The sequence below is a fragment of the Octopus sinensis genome, linkage group LG11 (genome assembly GCF_006345805.1).
Source record: "Octopus sinensis linkage group LG11, ASM634580v1, whole genome shotgun sequence".
Classification (NCBI taxonomy): Eukaryota; Metazoa; Mollusca; class Cephalopoda; order Octopoda; family Octopodidae; genus Octopus; species Octopus sinensis.
The window spans coordinates 16,497,288-16,509,362 of NC_043007.1; the positions used below are offsets into that span (position 1 = coordinate 16,497,288).

The 12,075-nt window shown below is 31.9% G+C and overlaps 1 protein-coding gene across 8 annotated transcripts in view; it reads left to right on the forward strand.

The window, feature by feature from the left end:
* The window catches only part of LOC115217089 (calpain-9), a 164,296-nt gene that overhangs the window by 139,154 nt on the left and 13,067 nt on the right, over positions 1 to 12,075 (forward strand). For 7 of the 8 annotated variants that reach the window (XM_036507117.1, XM_036507118.1, XM_029786682.2 and 4 more), the window contains 2 exons: positions 1,569 to 1,580; positions 11,210 to 11,268. In XM_036507117.1, coding sequence (XP_036363010.1) covers positions 1,569 to 1,580; positions 11,210 to 11,268 — 71 coding nt within the window. The remainder of the gene's footprint in view (positions 1 to 1,568; positions 1,581 to 11,209; positions 11,269 to 12,075) is intronic. The other variant, XM_029786683.2, reaches the window with a different exon arrangement.

Here is a 12,075-nt window from a genome sequence, read left to right on the forward strand (position 1 = left end):
TGGCCTGCCAGTATGGAAAACAGACATTGGCAGCAGCTGCTGCTGTTGTTGTTGTTGTTGTTAAGCAACAAGACGAGTGAGGGTGATTAGATGATGGTCTAGGGCTTAGGCACGGGAGACCCCAGACCTTGGGAAAAAAAACTTTGATCGTGTTGTTGTAGTCAAGGGCTCTTCATTGATGCTCAACATCACTGGGAGGTGTCCCTCGAAGTCGCTGGAAATGGAGATCTCCAGGTCCAAATTCTTGAACGGCAACTGACGACGACGATGCAGAATCTCTATTTTATTGCATATCGTATCATGCTCTTCTCTTGTATTTACCCTCATGAAGAGCTACACAATCTTCATGAATAAATAATATTAAGAAGAATTAGCAAATAAGCTGGACTACAAAAATACAGTGTTTTAATAAGTGATGGTTGCGAAGACACTAGTAGGTGCCATGCATAATCCAGTTTAGTGTTTTGGACTTCTAAGTTCAATCCTATGTTGAAGATTGAACTCTGAAATAGCTAAAATAGGCAGCACAAAGACTGAGTCAACTGGATGTCTTTCAGAAAAAGAAAAAAATTCCAGTGTGTATTTTTAAAGAATTTCTATTATATTTGTGATGTTAATTTCTTAGTTATTCCTAGTCTAATTAATGTAAAGTTTGTTTAATTGTGAGTAATTTTCACATGTTTTTTTATTTATCATTTTTTACACATTTGTTATTTCTTGTTCTTGCACAAAATACACCAGCCTAATGAATCAGCCATCAGCTGAAATGAGCAAAGAGCTAGCTCCAATATTGGTACTAAATAGTTCTGCAACACCGACCTGTCAACAGTAGACTTCACTCAAAGTTTTGAGTTATACAATGTTGTACATCTATCCTTTTTTTATCACTGGTCCATGATAACATGGCATGATTAATTGTAAACCATTATAAATTAACCTGTGACAACACAGGTTGGCAATCAGTTAAAGATTTGCTTGGACTGCAGATGCATGCCCTAGCAATCACCCACAATGCTCAGCTACCCAAATTGCACTAATTATCAGCTCATATTCACATCACCATGCTGCAAGCTTGCATATTTTTTATATGAACTTATTTACACATACCCTCGACGTGCCACCAGTGAACAGAAAAATATTTTTCAGCGCTATGTTTTTATTATTCAATGATCATATTTTATTAAATTCTACTCTAAATATTATTCCAACCATGAAATAATATCGTTGTATGTATTTAAAAACTGTTTGAGGGGGTGTTATTTGCGTTAATAAGACGGACAACTTGGAGTCCTGGAATAAAACCAAATTTTCTTATATCTTCTGCGATTCATTTATAACTGATTCATTTAACACAGCAGAGCTTATTTTTATTCTTTTTGTAATCAAACACCAGTGATAAACAAGGATAGATGTACAATGTTTGTGTTTCCTATATTTGTATAACAACCACCGATATTAATGTGCACCAATTTGAATACTTTATTGCCACATCAGACAGACTAAAGACTAAGAATTTCAATGATTTTATTTTCATTTTCGTTTTTATTTCCATTCACTTTGTTATCTAGGCTCATTTGTTGGTAAGCTATGTTTTCTAATCCTTTTCAACTGCAAGTTTCTGCTTGTAACTCTCATTCGTAGTCTCACATATTAGAAACTGCACGATAGAAAACTGCTTTTTTTATCATAGTTGCAGCTCATTCCTCTGCATCTACAGAATATGCACTTTTACAATTGCTCATAAATGAAAGTATTACTCTTCATCTGCAGATTTATGGGGCAGAAAATATTTTCAATTTCAGAGAATGCAAACTATGCATGAAAGAGAACAGCTCTCTTCTGTCAGGATTATAACTGAATAAGATCCTTTATTTGTATGCAAAATAGAATTGAACTAATCCTGACTTATATTTTCAGTTAGAGATTTATCTTAGTATTTTAATACTAAATCGATGAACTTTCCCATCTATTAGAAAACAAAATTTAGGATTGGAATATTCGTCTAAAAATCATTAATATATAGATCAATAATGACCAACTTGTCGGATAAAGAAAACCATATATAATAATTTTTATATGTTCAAATGCCACAACATATATTTATTAAAAAACTTATATAAAAGAAAATTTATTTAGCCACAATTTCACTCTTTAAACTTGATTGATTAATCTCTGCTTGTTTGAAGACTTTTACTGGGTCTCAAATGATATTAATACTTTAAAATCCTGCTGATGGGTTGTTAAACCTGCTTTAAGAAAAATAATACCCAAACCCATTGTTATCTCAGAGCCACACATAATAGCTTTGAGTGCTGCAGTTTGGTCATTGTTGTTATAGATTAACAGATAATCTTTAATAACTAAGTGCCTTTATTTCATTAAGACGTATTAATTTCTTTAAAAACTAAATTTTGAAGTTAAATTTATAGCCAAGTCAACAGAGCCCTGCTGCTCTTATCTGTTACCATATCAAGTAAAGAATATTTTTCTGTAGATTTTGAAATTAATTGCTATGTTTAACTAATTTCTGGTTCAACTGAAGGAAAGAATGTTACTAATTACACATTAGTTAGCCACTATTATAATGAAGATATTATTACTGTCAGTAATAAAGTATTACGTTGTGAACTAATACGTTAATCAGTTCTGCAGATTTCTATGAAAACTTGCAAGCATCACAATTTGTATGAAAACCTGCAAGTACCACAATACATATGAAAGCTTGCAAGTTTTAGAAGAGAAGTGACAATAATAATTTACATATTTTTCATCATTGGTACAAGTTTCATTGATAATTTCTTTCAAATACACCAGATATTTTGGAAATTAGTCTGATATATTTCAAACCTTTCTTTTCTTTGGGATATTTTTTACTCACACTAATAAGCTATAAATAGCTTAGCGGCTTTAAACTTTTTAGCACAAAAACACATTTAAATTAAATTTTTTTATATAACAACAATTAAGTTAGCGACACGGTATTTAAATTTTCTAAATGTGGGTTATTATTTTGGTTTTAATGTCACTATGGTAAAATTAAATCTCTGCAAACCACTTTTGTTCTTGTTCACTATTCTATATAGCTTAACTAAAATACATTTAACTTTCTTTTTTCCTGCTAATAATACAGCTATTCTGCAATAGTTTAAAACAGTTAAATTAATGCTTCACAAAAACTCAAATGGAAAGCTTTCTATAATTCTAACACACTATGACAAACCTCATTTTCCAAAGCTTCCAAATATTTAACAATTTTTCTACTGCAGGTCTTTGAATTCCTTGATGCTGTCACCATTGTTCAGCAATTATTTCATTTATTCCAATTCTTGTAATATTTCTGTATTGTTTCCAGTTTTTCAGTTTTAACTTTGAAAACCTCAATAACAGAATTTTTATCATTGAGTAATCATCTATTAATTGTTTCATTATTATCAACTTTAATAAGCATCATTTGTTATTGAGGTGGTTCAAAGGTTATAGAGGTTATTTGTCTTTAAAGTTGTTCTTTAATGGCAAATATTTCCTTTGAATTATTATATAAATGTGTGTTTTTTAAATTGTTCGAATGATGTTTTGTTGAAATGTTTGTAAGACTTTAGCAATATGTTGTTGATATGCTGTCCTGTATTGTTAACCTGTAATAACCATGTCACAATTTACCCTCAGTTCTAACAAATGCATATATTTTTGTATGGAAATTAAATTAATTTCAGCTAACAGAATGACAGAACGATGGTAAGGCATGTGTGCAGATGCGCATATATACAAATTCTATATCACAATATTATATATTTTTTACCACAGCTAGCAAAGATTAATTCTTGCCAGACTTTCCTTAGATTTGAACCTTTTCCGAAATGAAACACAGAGGAGGTTATGTAATTTAAGCTTAACATCTTTGCAACATTCATTTTGTCAATGCTAGTATGAGCTTGATAAATCTTTAGTACATCAACCCTCCTGCTTTCTCCATATCGTAAGCCCACCCACCCTGTCATTTTATTTAGAAAGTCTCTATATCTTCAGATTTAACTCTGCTATTTCTTTAGTAATATTTATCCCCTCTTAAACATGGATGTTCTGTTAGAAGAAGCTATACTGTGGTTTGTAACCAATGAGAGAAACTCCCATATTGGCCTTTGGTGCAAAATGCACTCCGGTTTATATCACTAACAGGGAGACAAATCCCCTCCACCTCCAATGCCGAGACCACCAGATCACATGGTTTCAACCTTCCTTGGTCTTGTCAGTGATGGACATTCAACTGTTAGGAATAGCAGCAATTCCCCCCCCCACTAGTGATATATAGAATAATGGTGCCAGAACAGGAGCTGGTTATGCAATTAGCCAGTGACCTTGTTAAAAAATATTTGTCAGTGACAGAGGCAGTATTATTAATACCAAGGTAATATTTATTCCCACTTAAACATGGATGCTTAACCCTTTCATTACCAACCCAGCTGAAACCGGCTCTGGCTCTTTAGTACAAATGTCTGGCTTTCAAAAGATCTGAATTAAAACCTTCCACCAAACCTTAGTCACAATTTATGTCCCTAACTCTAGCTTAATGATAACGATGTTATTTTACTTAATTCTTTGTTATATTTAACATAATTGGAAGAAACACTGAGCATCTCAAAATAAATTCAGTAACGAAAGGGTTAAATCTCCTCTATATCTCTTTCCAGATAACCTTTCTTTATCGACTCACAGTGTTTCTCTGCTACTCATACATACATTTTAGATATTTATCTACCCTCTCATGATAGATTTTGTTTATCCCCTTTCTTCAACTCTTTACAACCTTGTCATTTACTCTTATAGTCTTAACTTCATCTTTCCTCCATCATGTTACCATCTTTCCTCCATCATGATGGTCTATTTTTAAATAGTTCTTGAACACTTCCACCCAACTAAGAACCCAGGAACATTGCTCTTCTTGCCCCAGTTTGCCTACTTGAATTTCAGTGCTAAGAAAAATATTGAGATACTCCACCAATTTTTAAAAAAATACCATTATTTTCAAAACAATTCTACTCATGCTAGCATGAAAAATATGGATGTAAAACAACAAAATTTAGTAATAGTTGTAGTTTTAATCATAATAATAATAAAGGTAATAAATTCCTAACAGATTACACTTTTTGTAGCCACAAAGCTCAAACTTTAACGAGTAGAAATACCTCTTCTGTGGAATGTTTCCTTAGTTACCCTACCCTGCCTTAGCTAAGATGTTGTGATGTTATCTCTGTGAATATCGTTGTAGCAAAAATCTATTATAATTTCGTTGTCTGAATCTTTCATTATTTAACTGATGTGTGTGCAAAGAGACACTATTTAAATTTTATAAGTATTTAACTTCTTTCTAGCTTCTTTTATTCTAATTTTCTTACTCTTTATTTTGACAGTTTCACAAATGCTAAGGTGAACTTTAGCCTTTTGTGATCTTTATTTGTTGAATTGGAGCCAAGCACTCAGAGCCATCTTTAAGGGCTCAGATGCTCAGGGGCTGTACCTAAGAAGTGAACCTCCACCCTCCACCATCTTAAACTATGTGTTCCCATATGTTCCTTCTTCCCAAGGGATTCATGGATTCATGGTCTTTTTTGGGCCTTGGTACTGCAGCACCATAGCACCTACCTTAAAATGGCACTGCAAATGCTACAGATATGATTTATGTTAATACTGTAGACTGCTGATTCTTGTGATAATTTCAGGAGGAGTAGATTAGTTTGTGATACAGATATTTTAAAACCACACACACATTATAAAGTATTGTAGGGAGTTATGTTCAGTTATGCAAAATTCAAAGGAACAAAGACAACTATTATCATAATAAATAAAGGAAATATGCAGTTCAATAGCATTGTGTAAAATAAAGGCTTGACTCTCAGGCAGACAATCTTTGGAGTGAAGGTGTGGCAGTCTTATATATATATATATATATCGAAGTCAAATTCGATGACTGGCATCCGTACTAGTAGAGCACTAAAAGCACCATCCAAGCGTGATCGTTGCCACAGCAACATACTGGCTTCCATGCCGGTGGCACATAAAAAGCACTATTCGAGCATGATCGTTACCTGCGTCGCCTTACTGGCACTTCTGCTAGTGGCACGTGAAAAACATTCGAGCGAGGTCGTTGCCAGTGTCGCTGGACTGGCTCCTGTGCAGGTGGCACATAAAAAGCACCATTTGAGCTTGGCTGTTGCCAGTACCGCCTGACTGGCCCTCGTGCTGGTGGCACGTAAAAGCACCCACTACACTCTCAGAGTGGTTGGCATTAGGAAGAACATCTAGATGTAGAAACTGTGCCAGATCAGATTGGGGCCTGGTGCAGCCATCTGGTTCGCCAGACCTCAGTCAAATTGTCCAACCCATGCTAGCATGGAAAGCAGACATTAAATGATGATGATGATGATTACTCAGATTCTTCCTGGTGAATTCGTGTCCAATTCGTAAATTGCTAAAATGGAACTCTTCCTTGATATAATCACTATGGATAAAGTAACATCAGAGATTAGCAGGTTTCCCCCTGACCCCACTCCCTAAAGGATATATAGTTTAACCCAGTAATCATATTTTACTTTAAGTAAATAAATTCCATACTTGCTTTATCAATTTGTATTTGTGTTCTGTAATGGAGAAATAAAATAGCGATGCTGATTATTGTAAATACAAAAATTCTGCTACCTTACCATCCCTGCTTCCTGCTGTAATATGTTTTGCTTTGTATTAATAACATCAATGTTATAAATATTGTTTTTATGTTGGTAAAATATCTTGTTTCAGCTCCTGATTCACAACACAGTCACAGATTAATTTACTTTATACGGTTGCTATCAATTGTTGTTACAACAGCAAAAATCATTTTATGCCGTTTTTCTATGAGTTGTTATAACAGTAGTGAGATTAAGGTACTAGACTAGTGTCTAGTTCATTTTGGTAAGAGTTCAAATCACATCATTACAGCAGTGTTTTGTTGTATTCTTGAGGAATATATACATATATATATATATATATATATATATACACATACATGCATATATATATATATATAGATATATATATATATATACACACACATACATGCATATATATATATAGATATATATATATATATATACACACATACATGCATATATATATATATTATATATACATATATATATATATATCTATATATATATATATATATATATATTATATATATATATATACACACATAATGCATATATATATATATACACACACACACACACACACACACACATATATATATAAATAAATAAATAGAGTTAAACGCAGGTATAAATCAAATACTTTTACTTTCGACATAGGTTTCGAAGATTTCACTGATATATGTCGAAAGTAAAAGTATTTGATTTATACCTACGTTAGACTCCATTTATTTATTTATATATATTATACAAAAAATTCCATGTAAACACGAAGTTTCTACCTTCAAAAACAAGGAGTTACAACCTCTTTATTTGTGTGATTTTTTGCTACCCTGGTAACTGTTCATTTATTTTTTCCGTGTTAATTGTTAACAAGGCAAAAATACACTCATCTATTCATATATATATATATATTACAAATAAGAAAATGGAGGAACAGATTCCCTTCAATCATCGACTTACAGATATTACCAATTCATCTTATTTATTAACTACATAAATAGGAACATCCAAATCCAACAAAATAAAACAATGTACATCAATAAGTAAGATAATACCATAAAAATAATGCACATAAAATGGATCTTACAGCTGTTTCAGCCTGTAGATAAAGGTTACACTCATAACCCCTATCTCACTTTGTACTTTATATATATATATATATATATATATATAACTTGCATTATTTGTTTGTCTGATTGATAAATAGGTTCCACTCCTGCTTTACAATTGAATTGAGAGGTTAGAATGAAGAGAAAAATTACACCTATCTTTAACTCTTTCAACACTATATTTCTACTGAACCACACTAATTATGTATTAACCCTTTCATTACCAACCCAGCTGAAACCGGCTCTGGCTCTGAATACGAACGTCTTGTTTTCATAAGTTTTGAATTAAAATCTTTTTACCGAACCTTAGTCACAATTTATATTCCTAACACTAGCTGAATGACAACTAAGTTATTTTACTAAAGTAATTGAAAGAAACACAGAGCATCTCAAAATAAATACAGTACTGAAAGGGTTAAATGCATTGTAAAAAATACTTATGAATTAGAAAAGTTTTAGCAAAAAATAATTAACTTTTATTTTTTCCCATTTTTAATCTAGTGTTATAAGGTAGGGAGCTGGTGGAATCATTAGTGTGTCAGACAAGATGCCTAATAGCATTTCCTATGGTGTTTTATATTCTGAATTGAAATTCCATCAAGGCCAACTTTGCCTTTCATCATTTTGTGAGTCAGTAAAATAACGAGTCAAGTGCTGGAGTCAATGTAGTTGTCTTGGCCCTTCCCCTCAAAATTTCTGATCTTGTGCCATAGTGAGAAAGAACTATCCATCTGGTATTTGAAACAACAAAAGATTCTTATATATAAAATTTTGTTGGCATGTTTTAATTTAAATATGAATACTTCAAAAGGACAGATTTTGAATTAGGAAACTAAAAGCAGTACGGGTGGCTTAGTAACAAAGGGTTTCAAATAAAACAATTGCTCCACTAATATGGAACCAGGAATTTGTGAAAGACATTACACAAACACTGGTATACAAAAAAAAATAGATGTAAAAAAAGTGTTTGTTTGAAAATAGTTGTATAAGTACATCTAGACCAAGGTTTTATACTAGCATGGTTCTAGTAGATCACTAGTGTTCTTTGATTGTTTTGAAGCCATAATACAAGTCTAACTATATAGTTATCCTTAGACACACATCTAATAGATTCTAACTTAATTGTATACTGAGCACTTTATTCTTTACTCGTAGAATATAAAAGAACATAACTATATTCTGCAAAGCATTTTATCCAGAATGCTTCCTATTCTGCTGTTCACTCCTTTACTATTTCATAACAATAAAAGCAGTGAATTAGCAGAAAATGGTACAGGGTTCCTAATAGTATTTAGTCTCGTTCTTTAAATTTGAACAAGACTAAATACTGAGTTCAAATCCTAGTTGGCAGGATCAGTAAAATAGTTTTTAGTCATATCATGGGACCAATCCAATCAACTATTATATTTGATCTCATATAAGACCAACTCCTTTCATAAAAAAAAATCACCCCAGGTCATTTTTGCAAAGTTGGGCCTTCCATAAGATTTAATGCATTAAAAACCTTTTCCCCGAATATCTGCTGTTGAAATTGGGGTGCATCTAATGTATCCATGCATTTTTTTTTTATGCTATCAAATATGATTTATACTCTTCCCTTGAACATGTCAGGCCTTGTTGATGTTGGCTTGGCTGTGTGGTTAAGCAAATTGCTCTGCAATTATGTGGTTTCAGGTTTGATCCCACTGCACAGCACTATGGGCAAGTGGCTTTTATTATGGCTTCATGTCAACCAAAGAGTTGTGAGTGGAACTTGGTAGAGGGGAACAATAGAAAACCAATTGGAAGGACTATTCTTGCTTTTGATTGCTTGATTTAAACATCACAACCTTGGCTCTTGGGTGCCATTAGCAGAGTTTACTCTGTTGCTAACATTTTGGCCAGGTCTTGGTTTGACAATAACTTCCTTCCTTACTCCTATCAGACACAGGGGTCATGAAAAGAGTCACAGGCACTGCTTTTCTTCCCCTCAGCCCTTAAAAAGTTAAAATACAAGAAATCCAGTTGGATCTTTAGAGAGGCAGACAAACTGCTTTGTTCCTTTACATTCTGTGCTCAAATCCTGCCACAGTCATGTTGGCCTTTCATCCTTCTGGGGTCAATACCATCAAGTACTAATCAAGGATAAGATTTGATATAATTATCTATGACAGACATGTCCTGCAAATTTTAGGCCTTGGGTTATATATTAGAAACAGTTAGGATACAAGACAGGGAAATGCTTAATCATTCTCAGTTCAAATCATGTTGGGGCCATCTTCACATTTTATTCCTCCAGGGTCAATTAATTAAGTACCAGTTTTACACTGGTGTCATTTCAGTCTGTTATATTTCTCTCTTGAACATCTCTGGATTTCTGACTGTTTGCTGTGAATTTGAAAAGAAAAAAAATATCATAATTATGTATCATTATCTTTTCAGCTTCTGAATATTTCAATGATGTATTCACAGGAAATATTATATCATCTATCATTGTCATTTTAATTATATCGTTATATGATATCCATCATGTTTAATTGTTGCTGATAATGTTTTTGCTATTACTTCTGTAAATCCAGAAGTGATTACTGTTTTTTTTCTTTCTTGTCTGCCTGTTGATTAACGAGGCCAAATGTGTATATTGAATTTCAATATAGACTGTGGTATTAATTTATGATTTAAATAGAATTATTTAGTCAGTACACAAAAATTTTAATATTTAATTTAAAATATCAATCATATTTTATTAATTTGATATCAGAGCTTGGATATGAATATGATATAATTTGATTAAATATTAACTGTATGCAATTGATATACACTTGATAAGCTATGTAATATGAATTAATTTGATAAGTCATGCATAATGTAAATAATTTTTAATACCTTATTGTCAACACACATACATACATGCATATATATATATCTATATATATATATATATAGATACACATATATATCTATATATATATACATATATATCTATATATATATATACACATATATCTATCTATCTATATATATATATATATATATTATAGATACACATATGTATCTATCTATCTGTATATATATATATAAACTTGTATGTATATATATATATATATTATATATATATATATAGATACACATATATATCTATCTGTATATATATATATATAAACTTGTATGTGTATGTATATATATATATATAACTTGTATGTATGTATATATATATATATATATGTATATATATATAAACTTGTATGTATGTATATATATTATATATATATATAACTTGTATATATATATATATATATATATATAGATATATATATATATATAGATACACATATATATCTATCTATCTATCTGTATATATATATATATAAACTTGTATGTATGTGTACAGAATGTTATTCTGTTTCGTTGTTAATACATCTCTTCTGCTGTTTTCAGAGTTTCAGTTTGAAGGTTTCGGAATTGAGGCTTGTCGTAGCATGGTTGCAATGCACGATGTATCCTTTTTCAAAGAGTAGATTTTAATTTTATTTCTTTATACTCTGACTGACCCCCCCCCCCTCTGGTCTTCGGTTCGTGAGTGTCCTCTATACATCATAGCAATATCTACATCATCAATCAACCTGCTAGAAATATCAGTCAAGTCACCCTATTATACAATATTTTTATTTTTAAAAAAATAAGGAAACATTGGATAATGTAGTGCTGCCACACTGTGTGAAAAAAAGATGGGATAGTCATGGTTGGAATACCATCTGCAATGTTAGGGTAACATTGGGCTAAATAAGAATAATAACATAGATCATGTAGTGTTATATAAGTGATATATTCTCTTCTCTCTTATATAAATGTACTTTTACAGTTATAAGTGGTTTAACTGCTATTTCTAGCAATATATGTGATGACTAAATTTTGCCCATACAGTTTATATTGCATCCAGCTGCCCACATTAATTTTATACTAAATAATTTGGCATTTCACTAAATCAGCCATAAATACATATGTCAAATATATATATATATAGGCGTAGGAGTGGCTGTGTGGTAAGTAGCTTGCTTACCAACCACATGGTTCTGGGTTCAGTCCCACTGCGTGGCATCTTGGGCAGGTGTCTTCTGCTATAGCCTTGTGAGTGGATTTGATAGACGGAAACTGAAAGAAGCCCATCGTATATATGTATATATATATGTGTGCATATATGTTTGTGTGTCTGTGTTTGTCACCCCAACATCACTTGACAACCGATGCTGGTGTGTTTACGTCTCCGTAACTTAGCGGTTTGGCAAAAGAGACCAATAGAATAA